The sequence below is a fragment of the Falco cherrug genome, chromosome 16, assembly GCF_023634085.1.
Source record: "Falco cherrug isolate bFalChe1 chromosome 16, bFalChe1.pri, whole genome shotgun sequence".
Lineage (NCBI taxonomy): Eukaryota > Metazoa > Chordata > Aves > Falconiformes > Falconidae > Falco > Falco cherrug.
Genome location: NC_073712.1, coordinates 6,290,439 through 6,306,217, shown reverse-complemented (window position 1 = coordinate 6,306,217; position 15,779 = coordinate 6,290,439). Strand labels below are relative to the sequence as shown.

The following is a 15,779-nucleotide window of genomic DNA, read 5'->3' as shown; positions in this document are numbered from 1 at the left end:
GCTTCGGTGTTTAATTTCTTCTTATTTTTTTTTTAATGTTAGGGGTGTCATTAAGGTCGATCTGCACCTGGGAAGAGCTGTATCCCGGGTAACTGATGCCAAAGTCCCAGCTCTCTGCCCGGACTGATCCTCCCAGGCTGAGACAGGGAAAGGAGACCTCAGCAGCATCCTTGCAGCCTGGTGACTCTTCCAGGGCTTTAGGCAGGAAATGTTTCCTTGGATAGAGGACTTGTAGAGAGAAGGAGGCAGGAGGAGGAAGGTGGGAGAAATAATTTAAGAGGCTGTGTGGCACCGCGGTGCTGCGGTTATGTGGAAGGGTAGCGCGGTGAGGTCTGTGATGGCTGGGAGTGGGGCTGATGGGGAGACGTGGTCGCGTGGGTACACACATGCCAATGGAAGCATACCTGTAGTCGAACGATCCATCTTCTACATTCTTGTCTTCGGGATTTAGATGCTCATCTTTATTGTCTCGTACTGTAAACAAGCACATCCCCAACATTCACGTTAAAAAGCAGTAGGGAAGATAAAAAGCTTTACGAGACAGTAACACAGCAGCTGGCGTTGAGGCTGTCTTTGTGAAATCCCTGCGGGGTGAAGTACAGCTTTTCATTGACTCCATAAAAAAATAAAATTAAAAAAAACAACCCACACCTGGGAGGGCTTGCAAAGGGCTTGCAAAGGTGGCTGCTGTGGTGGCACCAGGGCACAGGTGCTCCAGACAGCGAGAGAGGATGTATTAATTGGTGACTTTCCTTAAGACTTATCTCTGCTTTGCAAAAATTTTAATGAGATTTTTTGCCTGAAAAGATCTTTTTCTAGATAAGGACAAGCAAATTTGCAGAGTAGAGGTTGGGTCACGCACAGCAGGAGTGTCCAGCTCTGCAGCCAAAAGTCTGCACAGCACAGAGCTCTCACCTGACCTTTAATTAACTGAAACGCTTCCCACTAATAATAGCGTTCCCACTGCAGAGAAAGAAGAGCCTTTGTAATCAGAAGCATCTATCTGAGAGCAATACGATTTGATTAATCCCCAGAAGCCTGGGGATGTTTAAACCATGAACACAAATAATTGCCATGCAATGCTCTTACCTGGGTATTTCCCGCCTCTGCTCCTCTTGATGAAGCAGACGATCAAGAGAATAAGGACCAGGAGAGCTATGGCACACATCAGCCCGATGAACCAGCCCTGTGTTGCGATGTCCACGTGGTTCTTGGTATAAGCTGGGAGGAAAATGGAAAGCAAAAAGAGCTATAAGGGGCAGACCACAGAGGGAAAGCAGGTGAATAGTAAGACACAGTCCACCGGCTTAAAAATCATCATTAGCGCTGCATTTGTGTGTCTGTGTGTGTACTGACCAGATTATCTGAGACTGTAGCACAGGGATCTGTGGCTTTTGCTTTTTTTTCGGTTTTCTTCTGTGGTGGTAGGTCAACTCAACGTTTTAGCAGGAGCTACAGACAGCGAAGGGTCACAACAGAAAGTAAAACCTAGCACAGACCAGTGAGAAGGGTGCGTTGCAAATAATGGCAAAAGAAGCTGGGTAACAGATTTGATCTTTCATTTTACTGTGTCTGAAAACTGCCCTGGAAGCGAGAAGGTCTGAAAGAAACGTGTCCAAGCAGATCCAGTCCCTGGTGGCTGGTGAGGCTGAGCAGCACCACTAGATCCAGAGGGTTGCTGAGCCCTGAAGGGCTCATTAGCAGCCTGGAGCTGGGAAAATCTCAAATCCTGCAAGGCAGCCTTGCCCAAGCCGCAGAGGCGATGGGCAGTGGCTCTGCTGCCACCACCGCCAGGGTCCTGCCGCCTTTGGCTGGCTGTAGGGGGTCTCCAGGGCTGAGAGGGGACTTGTGGAAGCCCACCAAGACTTGGCCAACGCACAAGGAGGGACATAGCACTGGGAACAGCTCTTTAAGGAGTGGGTCCCAGGTAGCTTTTTTCTCTTTTTCTCTTGGGTTAAGCTCTTTGTACCACTGCTTCCAGCACCCTCGCAGGGCTGTTGAGTATTGATGTGATTAATACCAAGCAAGGAGGTGCCTTGGTCCCCCTCTGGCTCCTAACGGCCGTGTCCTCCCTCACGTACTCTGACTTGTTTGCAGCTCCCATACACGGTCAGACAGACAAATATGTGTCCTATAAATAGCAACAAGCTGCCATTTTCTGGCTCTCATTGACATGCACTTCGTATTCAGCAAGACAGAGCAGAGGAGAAAATAACCTTCAGCGCAGCAGGGGGGCTAAATTTAACCAGACTGCAGTACAAACAGAGAGAGGTATTCCTGGCAGGAGCGTGGGAGATCTGGGCTGGATGGGATGGAACTGGGATTTAGCAGGGGTTTGCCTGAGATGGGCAGCACAGTGCAACGAGCATCTTTTTGTGTTGCCCATGTGCCGAAACCCAAGGTGGTGCTTACAAAGAAAGCATAAAAGAGAGGCAACAACTTTTAAAAATTGATTGAATTGGTAAACTTTCCTAACCCGCACCATTTCAGGGCTGCAAGCGCGCACTTATTCCATCAAAACTGAACCCAAGAGAAGAGGTGCTTTCCTTAAGATGGAATCTAAGCCATGTTGTCAGTAGGTAATTGCAGCCAAACCCTGATGAGGAAAGTCAGGTAAAAGAGAACAACAAGACAGGGTACCGTTTGCTACAGGAGTTACGTCGCTCCCTGGATGCTCTGGGTTTGGGAGAGGCACCGAGCTCCTGGGGAAGCCGGGTGGAAGAAGCTGCCTAATGGTGCCGTGGCTCCCTTCTGCTGCTTTTCCCTCTAATGCTGCCGGATTTAATATTTACCTTTAACGCAACCTGAGCTACATAGTCCTCAAAGACGCGCACTTACTATAATGGAGAGAATGAGATTATAACAAGAGGAGCTGAGAACGGGATTCAATTAGCTGAGTGCTTGGGGAGGAAAAGGGGAAGAAAGCTTTACTGGACAGCTTGGAAATGGAAAAAGGTTGTATTGGCAGTCCTGATGGGATGAGGTTTCTGCAGAAACCAGCGCTAAGGGGTAAATAAGGAGGTCTTTGAAGTACGAAACGCCAGAGCCGCCTGTGAGGTGGGTTTGTGCCACCACACGAGTCAGGGCTGAGTTTTACAGGGAGGGAAGGGTCTGAGTACCAAGTCACCAGGGGATCTTGCAGTAGGATCGTGGCACTGCCTATCGCCAAAGTAGAGGTATAATTGCCATCCTTCCCAAAAAAGCAACACATGACGACAAAATTATAGTCACAGCAATCTTGTATTTAGAATAAACGAGTGACTGTCATTGCAGCATTGAGAGAGAGAAGATTAAGTACATGGCTGTCAGAGAGGATGTTTTGATTTGCTTTAATGTAAGGCCGACGTCAAGGGGAAACAGCAGAAAGCAGCTGTGTAATCGAACAGGTATTGATTTGAAGTGCAACTGCAGTGACTTTTTTTATTTTAAATTAATGATAATCTTGTGGCAGAAAACACATTACCTAACAGTTGTAGTTTATATGCCAATAACAAAGCTGACCCTGTTCCACCAACAGAATTTTGTTTTTCTTTCTTTGTAAGGCAGACTGCTGGGTTGCTAAAGTCTCACTGGCTCCAGCCTTGCATGAGCTGCTTCATGAAACAGACAGGTTCCAAACAAAACCAGTGTTTGTACAGGCTGGGGAATTTTTCTTTTTTTTTTTTTTTTTTTTTTTTTTTAAATTTAGAAGATCTCTTTGTATTAGACTATGTTTGTGGTTTCAGGGTGGTGTTTACTACTGGAAGGAACTCTGTTGGGTTATTGAGCTGTTGGAAGCAAAGTTGGAGGGCGATGTCCTACAACCACAGTGCGGGTGGACTACTTATTTATCTACCCTCAAACGGAAGAAACCTTTAGAACAGCTATTTGCAAAACATTAAAAAAACAAAACCCACAAAAAAAACCCAACAAACAACCCCCCCCCCCCCCCCAACAAACCCGGAACAGTGCTTTTTTTGTCAAAAGCATTCCTGATGGCATATGATTGTCAGCGGGGGCCAAACACTTGTGTCAGCAGTATCCAGCCAGCAAATAAATGGGTCTGCAGCGTTTATGCATGCAGGGATGGCGATAGCTCCGTGCGTCCTACAGCGATAGGGCTCAGGTCACCAATCATCCTCTATCGCAGGGACAGAGGTGGCCCCATCCTTTACTCTCCATGATATAATATCAGTAGGAACCCCTTAATTACAAAAAAATAGATATGCCGAGACTGCCAGCACCAATCAGCCAAGGATTTTGCTTCCTCCCCTCCCCAGCCCCGCTTTCTAACGATTCCCTGCCCCTTGCTGTCCGTTGTGCAGGGGGCTGCCCCCTCTCCCCCCAGATCCCAAAGGGCATGAAAAGCAGGCGAGAAAAGAAAAGAGGCGGGTCCGCGTTGGGAAATAATTATCCTGAGAGACACGTTGCATGGTATGGGGTGGCGGCCGTGGAGCTGGTGGTGATTTCTGAGTCAGGGGAGGGTCCAGAAGCAGAAATAAAATTGGGGGTGCAACATTGCGGCTGGAGCTGTTCTGGAGACAGTCTGAGTTGAAAAATCAGCTCTTACTGTCTGGGGTCAGAATCAGCCCCTGCAATGTAGGAGCAGGCTGGGAGCCCAGGGACTGGAAACCTGCAGACAGTTTGCGTGTCTGCGAGCCACGTCCTGCTGAAGCAAAGCTGTGAAAACTCCCGAGGCCAGGCAGCCGTGCCGGCCGGTGTGTGCAGCGGCAGAGCGATGGGGGAAAACCCAGTGAAAAATAAATCACTTCTGAAAACACGGCTCTCTGCAAAGGCAGGCGTGTGCCGGGGGCTGCTGTGCCGGGACTTTGACCACATCGCAGGGTGATGGAGCAGGCTGAGGAGGAGGCACGTCAGACCTCAGCGTGGGGCAGAGGCAGGACAGAGCCAAGGTCAGCGCTCGCTGGGTATTTCTCGGTGCTGGGCAGCATTAGACATGTCGAAATACCAGCGGTTGCCATCTAACCCCGCGTCATCTTAGCACATCAGAGAATTACTTGGCAGTGTTATGCCTTACCAGATTTTTGGACACCAAATAAGATGGGGGCGGGGGGGTTGTGTGTGCTGCTGCTCCCCACCTCCCCCTGCAGAACTCCCTTGCTCTGCGTTACGTTTTCTTTTTTGCATTTCCCAGCAAAGAGACTGGTAAGTGCTTGAGCTTTCCATTACATGGCTGGATCTGAGCAAAATAATTTTAATTTTTGAAAATCACAGCCTCTGCGTACTACATCTGTCAGTGTGGGTCTCTCCGGTGTTGCTTGCTCCTTGGTTTTTCAGCTAAGTGTTTAGACCCACGCTTTGACAGGTGGTGTGCGCAGATTCCTACGGCAAAACCCCCGGGTGAATACAAAGGAAATAACGGCTGGTTTGAGTTACTGGAAGTCATCAAATGTGAACAGTGAAGTTCTATAAATGCATAAAGCCTGACTCAATACCTATAGAAGTCAGTCAGGGTATTTCTCTGGCATTTGGTGGGCAGTGTGGGAAGCCCATGATTAGAAAGCTGTAAAAATCACTCAGGTGCTAAGCCTGGAAAATTGCTCATGCAATTAATTGCACAGTTGCCAGAGGGAACGTACCTGGAGGATGGAAAGCCCTAGCATGTGCCACATGCAGCTCTGACCGAGGTCTTCTGCAAACACCACGTTCCCCATCCCAGTCCTGCCCCTCACCTGCATCCCATCACCAGTACATCCCCTCCTGCCCCTCTGTCATGACCTGGGGCCAGCAGCGTGCACGCTCTCCAGGGCCAAAGCAACCACTGCCACCACGAGTAGCAACACGCGTGTGGAAGTGCAAACACGCAGTGGCAGGGCTTCAAGCAGAGCCGCATGACAACGTAAGAATGTTCTCTCCACCCTCCTTCAGGACCCTTTCCTTCCAAGGGACCCCCATCCCCTCCCGGGGCTCTCCTCCTCCCTGCAATGTGGAGCGACCTCCCGGCGATGCTGAGGGTGGCTCTTTCGTCAGGGCAGAGATGGAGGGGCTGCCGGGGGGGTGGATGAGGGTTGTTCCATGCGCTCATGGTCACACCACCTCCCACCACCACGCGAATGCTGTCGGCGGTGATGGATGGGACATGCCTCGGAAACGCACCCCGCGGCGGGGCTGAAGCCCATCTCACCTGAGCTGGTGGTAAAGGTTATGTACGAGTGTTCACTGGGGCTAGACCATATGGGGAACACCCACAGCTTGTACATCATTCCCGGCGTCAGATTCGCCAGCTGCACAGAGGAAGGGGTCTGAGCTTTAACAGGGATAGATTTCTCTGTCTTGTTACCTGAGAAACAGAAACCGCACATCAAACCCAGCCGCAGGAGGCTCGGAGAGATTACCGTGTTGACACTGCAGGCAATGCATTACGCTATCCCTAGCTGCTGAGCAGAAATAATACAGCCTGATGGTCAAGGAGCTATTAACGGCTTTGTGATTATTTCTCACTGAGAATAGAAGAAAATCAGTGATGCAGGAATATGCTGGGAGGGTTTGCTGCATCCCTGCTTGCCATACTGGAAAAAAATACTGGTAGCTATTCAGATCTCTCCCTACTTTTATAGACTGGATAGGTCCTTTATCTGCCCAGCCTCTGGATATTTGAGTATTTCCCACAAAAGCTGTGAAATCTGCCTGGTCCTGCTCAGCTGGATGAAGGTGCTAAGGACTCAAGAAAGGAGCCAATTCTTGTGCTTTCAGGAGTGGTACCTGTGCACTGGTTTTGCTGGTGGCTTAAGGAGGCTTTGAATGAGCTGGATGTTGCAACCTGCTCGCGATTCTGCTTTTGGGGGGGAGAGTTTAACCCTTCAGCTCAAGGAGGGATGCTCGCAGGCTGGTTGCTGCCAGGCTCTATCCGAGGATGACCTTGTCTTTGCACTGTGCCGGGAATCGTTGGCTGATGAGCTTAATGCTGAGCATTAAACCATCAAATTAGAAGCAAGCCTGCAGCAGGGCTTTGATTTGTGGTGCTGGAGGTGTGCGCCTCCCAGTTCAGCAGTGCTGCGGGCAAGGAGAAGTGTGGGTTTGGGGCCAAAAGCGTGCCGTTTGCTTCAGATGCCACCAGAAAGGGAGGAGAGCTGTGGCTGTTTGGGAAGGGCTGAAATCTCGGAGATTTCCTCCTTCCTGGCCCGATCCTGGGAAGGGTATCCCGTGGTGCTGCTGCAGCCCATCCCGAGCACAGACTCAGCACGTGGGCTCTGGAAGGGCATCGCCTGCGCTTTGTGCTTCCTGGTGATGGGGAAAACCAAGGCTGGCAGGGGGTGGGGTGGGAGCTGAAATACTTGGCATTTAGGGCTTGGAAAGCTGGTGCATATCCCGAATTATGGAAACTGGTTAGAAAAGGGAAGGCTGAGCGCAGCGCAGCTGCCTACGGAGCAAGACCAGGTACTGGCTGCACATTAGAAATCGTTTCAAGAAGAAATCAAGGTCATCTCTTAAGCAGTGTTGTAAATGACCAAAAGTGGTTTGCTGTCAATAATTACACCTAGCTGGTTTATTTTAAATGCCGATTTAAGACTGGCGTACCAGATGATATGAGGGCTGAAATGGCTGGGAAATAAAGTCAGAGATAAGCAGTAGTCATCACTGCCTATCTATAAAAAAAACAACAAAACCCAACCAACCAACCAATAACACGTAAACATCTTTCTAAACGAGTACTAAAACCAGAGATGCTGGCTTTGAGTTTCCAGACTTAAGTACTTAGCCTTACAATATTAAGAGACAATGATATCTGATACGACAGGAGGTTTGGGATCATAGATGATTCTGCCAACTCCAGGTTCAAGAAAGCTCATCTTCAAAGGTGATTAAAATTGGTCTCCAATTTAGGTAGATATCATTTGGTTTCCCCTTAAAGTTTTGTCCCCTTTTGTATTTTTTTTTAATATATATATATATATATATATATATATATTTATATATTTAAGGCTCTTTAGGTTGTGACCATGTGCAGCCCAGCTCAATGAACAGCCTTGCTCATCTATGTTTCATAAACATCTTACAGCAGTCGATGCAAGGTGGGGGAATCACTTGTCGGTCACCAGTGTTAGCTCTGGTGCACACTCAACAGCCACAACCATGACCTGTTCCCCTCTCCCATCCCCCCCACGGCCACAGAGCATCATTCCACACACAGTAAGTAATTAAGACCGACTAATAGGTTATAATCGTTGGAGCTGGCAGGATCTCTAATGGCGTCACCACCCTGTAGAGTCCCCACGCGATCTGATGCTTACTGGTGATATACTTAACCACAAAGTCAGTTCCTGCAGAGTAATTGTGGCTCCAGGTGATGTTTGCCCAGTTACTATTAGCCATAGCTCTTATGTCCCATATGGACGATCCATTGGTGGCTGGTGGACAGGTTAGAACAGGAGTTAGTATTTTGGATTATACACGAATGAGACCCCATCTAGCATCTGGTGTCGGTAAAACCCTACAAAATCATTCCTGAAGTTAATGCTTTGAGCTTCACCTACGAGCGTGCCTACGGGACGTATTTGTTCTTTTCAAGATCCTTAACCTGAAACTTTTGGGGGAAGTTCAGTAGCAGAAGCTCGTTGCGTATGGATGGTTTAAGTCCAACTGCACTCAGCTTATCTTTGGAGTCTGAAGACTTCTGTGGCACATCCCTGAGGATTTCGGTCAGCAGGGAAATCTGACTAAACTCGTGCCCAAACGCACGCGGGGGACACGTGCGTGAGTGTGCACAAACTCACTGCCACAGCCGAGAAGGAAAGAGTGGGGGAGAATATTGTCACATTACTGGGTCTAGAGACAGCCAGTGGGGCAATGAAGTCACTCGTTTCTGATTTTGAAGTTAAGGATTGTCGACGTTGCTTTGGAGAGCGGATGAACTTCATTTCTGGTGAAGTAGAGCTAATCCACTAGTTTAGTGTGTATTTAAGTGATGTTGGGTGAGTTACACCTTGGGTTTATCCTTACTGTTATTTACTTCAAGGTGTAGCTCAGGATTTGGTTTGACAAAATACAGACAAATAACTGCAGTCCCTGGGATGAGGCCAGCTCCGTGACCTTTTCCTAAAGGAAATTGCAAGGACCTGACACTGCGGGGTCGGGGACGTGACCTAGAATCCCTCTAACAAATGCCACCTGCGCTGCCACACAGTTGCCCTGTCTGCCCGCATTAGGGCTCACCCCTCATGTCCCCAGGCTGGTTTGGGACACGTGCGGTTCCTCTGGCAGCTCCTCTTTTCCTCCCTGCTCCGTGGCAGCGTGTGCCTGGCCACTGAATTGCCTATTTGCCAGCAGCAACTTTTTCCCCACGAGGTCACTTTGTAGTGACTGTGTTGCGGTAGCGATCTTGCTTCGTTACTAAGACCTCCCGTTCAGCGACCTACATCCCTTGCACCAGTTTGTAAGCTGGTTTTGTTCTGGCAGCGCAGTTCCCTGTTTCCTTTCCCTTGGCTTGCCATTAGCAGCTCAGCACCGTGTAAGGCTCCTCTGGCTGGGGAGGGTGGTGGTGTCCCGAGCTGGAGCACAAATTTGCATTTCTTAGTTTAGGCCTGTATCTTGAATAAGCAAATTAGTGCATCTTGAATAAGCAAAATGTGCTGCTGATTCGCAAATCTATTTCACTGCAGAGTATCGGATGGAGGCGGGTCCTCCCAGCATATGATTTTGGTAGGTTTTTTTAACCATCCTGAGCTAACCTTATGTAAAGATATAAAGAAAGGTGCCCGAACTGCTTTAATCAGATTCCTGGAGTTAAATGAGTGTCCCCTTTGACATTCATTGTTACTATCGGCTTTCCCTCTTTATGAAGAGCTAACAAAGGTTTCTGCAGCTTTTGCACTTGCATTTTTGCGTGTATCCTATCCAGCTATGCAACTCAATTCTTTTGATTGCGTTCCCTTTTGCTGCTAGCTCAACTTATTTCTGAATAACCTGAATATAACTCCCTAAAATTATTTATTAACTGTAAATACCATTATAGCACTTTTTAAAAACAAGGCTCAGCGAGATACGTCTCTCTGTATCTCTCAGTGGAACACATACAGTAGAGAATGTGCCTCTACCAACAGGGAGTTTGATCATCCCATTTCTAGCTGATTGCAGGAGAAGTTTGTCTTGACCTGATAAATACCTGGCCCACACCTGCGTGTTGTAAGTTAAACGCTTCCCTGGCTCTCCTGTGGGCTCTGGCTAGGTTACATCGCAAAGAGCAGCAGCGTAAACCAAAAGACTTGTATAAATGATGACAGGTCTCTTAGCTACCGGTTGATGTGCTAAATTTGAAGTGACATTCTTCTATAATAGTAACAGAACCCCTTTTTACTGGCAGTAAGAGGCAAGAGAATACTTCTGAGGGCTTTTATAGGGTCTTCCACCTCCTTCCCAAACACCGATGCTAATTCAGCATCACGACACCCCAGGGAGGGCTGCGTTATCCCCGAGCCTGACACCAGGAGGGTGGCACAGAGACCCCCACATTGCCAGGGAGCCGCTTGTGCACCTCGATTCCTGAGCCTGTGCCACCTCCAGCTCCTCGCAAAGCCATTCCCAGAGTGTTGGGATCTCTTTAAATTTTGCCTGTGCCTGTTATTAATCCTGGCTCTGAGCAAGATGCGGGGAAGGTCCTAGTAGGGTTAGAGGGGTTAGAGGAAAAGGAAAGCGCAGTACCCAACTCCTGCTTTGTGGTGGCTGCCGGAGCCCTCTCTGTAGCTGCTGTGGTGGCGACGGTGGTGGCGGGTAGAGTAGTGGCGGCTGTAGTGGTGGTGGTAGTTGTGGTGGTGGTAGTTGTGTCGGTAGTTGTGGTAGTTGTGTCGGTGGTGGTAGTTGGGGTTGTTGTAGTACTGGTTAGACCGACTGTAGTTGGAGGCGGCCCAGTTGCAGCTGGGAGAGGGAAACACTGGCTTTTTAGACGAGGTGGTGTCTCCTCGGGGCTTGCACTCGCCATCCCCGACGTGCAGGCACACGAGAAGGCAGGGCAGCACAGCACAGAGCGGGGGGACCGCGGAGGGAAGCAGCAAACAGCACTGGGAAACACGAGGCTTTTCCCGTCCCCATGTGGGGATGGCCACGCGCCCAGCCGAGGGGCACGGAGCGATGCTGGGGATGCAGAGGGGGCAGCAAGCGGGGGGCTGCTCCTGTGCACCCCCCCCCGCCTGCGCCCACGGTTTGGTCCCTTTCCCAGGGCCGAATGACCTGCTTCTCTTTGCTCCGCCGCGCCGGTGCCCCCCCGCCACCCTGGGCTTAAATCGCATGGAGGGCATGGACGGAGGCAAGCGAGGGGGGTTTGGGGGGTCCTCCCCCATTGTCCCCCTGTGGAGAGCTGCGCTGAGAGCACTCAGGGCTCCCCGAAATAAGAAACAGGATTTATCTCTTAAGAGAACATCATAATCCCATTTGTAGTGTGCCAGGCAAGCCACAATGACATGAATTCAGCAGCCCCTGGGCTAAACCTCCAGCCTTTTCGAGCTGCCAGTTCAGCTCGCAGCTTCTCAGCTGCTTCCTTCCTGGCTCATCTCCGCACTAATACTGGTACTGAGTCTGGTGATGGAGCAGCTTTAGCATCAGCCTGGATTTTAGCTCATCGGTATGTGATGGATGGTGCTTTGCCATCACTGCCCCTCACAATTTACATTCCAATTAGGACAAAGGGGTTAGTACATCCCAAGCTGTCCAGGGGGGATGTCTGAGCAATTTGTTTTCTAAATAGCCCCATCCACGTCCCACCTGTGCTGTGTTTCCAGAGCAAAAGGGTCAATGTGCATGTTACACAGCCCCCCGCAGTGTGGTTTGAGGGGGTCCTGAACACCACCAAAGCGGGGAGTGTGTTGGCTTGGGCCTGAAAACCTGCCAGCAGAAAACGCAGCTGAAATGCTGCTTAAACTGCCTCAGGTAAATGACCAGAGATTTACCCTGCGGTGCTTGCATTAAATTATATTTACTTGCTCTCACTGTAGGTCAGGGGATTACAAATCCCCCCCGTTAGGCAAGTGAAACCAGCTATTTTAAATATGACCCACAAACCAGAATAGCTCTAGGAAAGCACTTTAAAAGGTGTCCCAGAGCCAAGCCAGGGCTTTCTTTTTCACCAAGTCCATCCCTGAGGAGGACCAACCCCCAAACCCTCAACCCTCCCAGAGGTCCAAAAGCAGAGAAGAGCAGTAGGTCACTCAGTCCATCTCCCTACCAACTGCAGCTGCAATAAAACCACAGTTACCGGCACATCCCGAAAACACCAGCCCACCCCAACGTGTGCCCAGAAAACACCAGCCCACCCCAGTGTGTGCCCAGAGAGCAGCCCATTCTCTCCGCGGCGGCACCAACGCAGCATCGCAGCCAGCCTCATGCAGCAGTGCAGCCACAGCAGTGCAGCCACCCAAACACAGCACCCGCCTCGCGCAGCCCATCACCAGCCGAGGGGCGAGCGGGGGTGTGCGGCCACGGGTGGGAGATACTGAGGACGGGGAAGGGAGCCAGGCTGAGTGGGGAGTGGCACGGCTTTGTCCTCGGGTGTTTGTAGCTGGCAAAGCCCTATCCGACCTGGCCCAGCCACGGCGATGGGGGCGTTAGGGCGTTTTGCTGTTTGGCGTTTCTTTCACCCGGTTACCGATCAAGGGCTTTGCTGTGTCCTAAGGCTATAAATTAGAAAAGCCTTTCTTGGGTTGAGATGTATTTACACCCATCTTTGCTGATTCATAGCGGTTTTTTGGAAGGTTAAGAGATTAGTGTCACTGGGTTAATGTCACCATTAACCCGATTAAGCTGCAGCTCCTCCACGGGTTTGCAATGTGCACAACCAAACGGTGCCATAGACACTAGTTATTAGCTAATGCACTCTCAGCATTTTCCCTGTGAATCCCTGGCTCCTTTCTAAGGAAAACAGGACCCAACAAGGCACAAAGGATCGTGCTGAAAGGCAGGAGCTGGTGGAAAACCTAGTACGACCCCCCAGCTCCCAGGCCTGATAGATGTCTCTGCATCGTGCCTCTCCCGCACAGCACCATCGAGGACTGGCTGCATCACCTAGCACTACTGTAATGGCTTGAGCAGAAGGAGAGATTCAGCTGTAATGCTTCTCTAGACCCTAAATACGAAGAGATTATCTGCGATAAGTCAAAGCTTTGCTGTCCCTCATGTAGGGTATGGTCTTTATGTATTACATGCAGATACGCATGCACGCAGGTGAAGCTGCAGTGCCAAGACCCTCCTGGATGCTGCACTGACTGTAGCAATTCAGCACGGGGCTGAGCTGTGCTGCTCAGCTCCGGCCAACAGCAGTGCCAGGCAGGATTTGCCCACACCACCCTAGCTCTAGTGGAAGCCATCCCCGAGAGTGGAGCTATCATTGCATCAGGGTAACACGGCTCGCTCCTGAGCGGGTTTCTGCATGAGATCGAGGAAGGGGTGTCAGGTAAAAATGATCCTGGCAGGCCTAGGAACAGGTGTAAAATGGGACTGGGTGAGTCTGGAAAGCAGTGGTTCAGAGGGGGGAGGATGGGGAGAGCACTGATGGGTAGCACCGTGCCGTAGAGTGGGAGCGGGTGGTGGGAAGGCAGCACCGCGGCCGGCCAGGGCTCCCGCAGCCATGGGCAGATTTAGTCCTAAGCTGCCCCGGGATTCAAAGCTGCAGCCTCATTTGTGTATAAATATGAAATGTATGCGGGAGAAAAGCTCAGCTGGGAGATTTGGGGGAAAGAAGATAAGGGTCATTCTCTAGATTTTGAAATCCATCCCCTAATGAGAGCTGATTTCTGTCAGGGGGGAGATAAAGGCAGTCTTTGACAGAGATCAGAGCGCTCCGGCATCCCCCAAAGAAGAGGGCACCCCACTGGGGGGGTGGCAGGGAGCAGCCTGCGTGGGGCCATGGCCCATCCTGGGGGTCCCTGGGGGTCCCCTGCTCACTGCCCACTGCCTCAGGGCTAATTAAGGAGTGACAGATCACTCCTCCTGGCTGCAAAAGGGGGGGACAGGGGGGGTGCCACTGCTCCTTTTGAAAATCTAGAAATCACACACATCCTTCTAAAAACGTGGTTGCAATACTCTCTCTGGTATAACATTTCTGAGCTTTGTGGAGTAGCTGGATTTATTTTTCTGCGTTGAGCTTCGCTGAAGGGCTTTGGCAGCAGTTGCCTCAAGTTTAGGGACAGGGCTGAGCATCTGGCGTTTGTGTGATGGGGAAAAAAATTTCCCCCCTCTGAAAGCAGGAAGGGGCTGCTGCCTTCCCAAATTCAGGGCAGAGCAGCAGGCTGCAAACCCGTGTTCCAAGAAGGCTTGAAATTGCCCCAGTACACCCAGGAAACCCAGAGGAAAAGCCAGCACCAGTGATTCCCATTCTCTTGCTCCCACCCTAGCCTAGCCCATCTTCCTGGAAACATCTAAAGGACCATCCAGCTCATTAACAGGCCCCATCTTTGCAAGGCAAATTGCTTTTTCTGTCTGCAAGATGCATTACCCTTTCAGGTAATGGAGATGGAGACCGAGGGGCACGGTGGGGAGGAGATGGGCTGTTATAATGGACAGGCGATGCAGCGGTCTGGCTGTAGCAATTAATAGACTTAAGTAACGAGAGATGCTTGCAGCAGGACGGCCGTGCTCTTTGCTGCAGCTTGGCTCCTAGGACTGTGAATGGACCAGTAAAAAAAAAAAAAAAAAAAAGAGGCCAAACCTTATGCAAAAAGTGTGTGAGGCTCAGATTAGAAAAAAAAAACAAAAAACGGAGAGGAAGAATCATAAAAGCAAAAGGGGGATATTTAAAGAGGGAGCCTCTTAAGAGAGGGACTCAAGTCCTGCTCCGAGTAGTGTCACTGCTCAGGGGTTAATTGCATGGGTTTTTTGCAAAATACAGGAAACAATACGCATCCATACTGCATCTTTAATTATTTAAAGATGCTTTTAATGTGTTGTTGGGCTGTAGTAACAGCTTTCCCTTGGGTGTGTCTGCAAAATAATTAGGCTTGGAGAAATTTGATTAATTTTTCATGAATTTTGATGATTAGCCAAAATACGTTTTCAGAGATTTGGGTGGTTCTTTTTCTTCTCACCCTCTCCCAGATTTTAACAACAGAAGGAAATTGTAATGGCTTTACCATAAAGTGTTCCAAATCTGATGATAGCTGTAAGAAATTCAAGAATAGAAAGGAGCGATTGAGCAACCGCTAAAAGAGAGGGGTCAGCAGTTCTCCCTGCTGTCTGTTTCTAAAACGAACAATAGGATCTTTCTCCTCCGCTTCCTAATTATGGAGACACAAGAAGGGAACAGAGAAAAGTCAGTGTTTTTTCCTTAAAGCCTAAGACCGATACTCTTTATGGTCTCTGAAGAAGTTTTTCCATACACAAGGGTAGTATAGGATCTGTGTTTGCTTTTTTTTTCTCATTCATAGCATAAATGAGAGCCCTTTTTAGATGTCCTCTCTTCCCGTATCACCTCTCCCTTTGTCCAGGTCTGGCTTAGGAAAGGTAAAGCCTTTCTTAAGTAAAAGTCCCTGCATTTCACTTTGATGTCATCAAGCTGGTCCAGTTTCTCACACACATACAAAACAGCTATGACCCTGTATATGTCAGGTTACCCTGAAAAAAAAGACTTTTTTTTTTTTTTTTTTTTTTTTGTGCCAGCAGCCCCCAGCAAAGAGTGTTTTACTGCAATTTAAGGCAACTTTCATTGTGAATCCATAAAAATCTACAAAATCTAGGTCATTAAGTGGAGATGAATCTACCGAGAAAGGTCAAGCAGTATTTCAATGGAACCCCGTACTTGTCGGGAAGAGAAACAGCCTCTCGGGACAAAAACCGCTCAAGTTGTGTAACAGCTCCCG

At 49.5% G+C, this 15,779-nt stretch overlaps 1 protein-coding gene across 20 annotated transcripts in view; it reads right to left on the bottom strand.

The window, feature by feature from the left end:
* Window positions 1-15,779, bottom strand: part of NFASC (neurofascin) — a 97,127-nt gene that overhangs the window by 10,883 nt on the left and 70,465 nt on the right. For 9 of the 20 annotated variants that reach the window (XM_055728140.1, XM_055728138.1, XM_055728141.1 and 6 more), the window contains 5 exons: window positions 10,639-10,851; window positions 8,232-8,348; window positions 6,125-6,280; window positions 1,090-1,221; window positions 405-474 (listed from right to left, as the gene is read on the bottom strand). In XM_055728140.1, the coding sequence (XP_055584115.1) occupies window positions 405-474; window positions 1,090-1,221; window positions 6,125-6,280; window positions 8,232-8,348; window positions 10,639-10,851 (688 nt within the window). The remainder of the gene's footprint in view (window positions 1-404; window positions 475-1,089; window positions 1,222-6,124; window positions 6,281-8,231; window positions 8,349-10,638; window positions 10,852-15,779) is intronic. The other 11 variants (XM_055728146.1, XM_055728148.1, XM_055728149.1 and 8 more) reach the window with 2 other exon arrangements.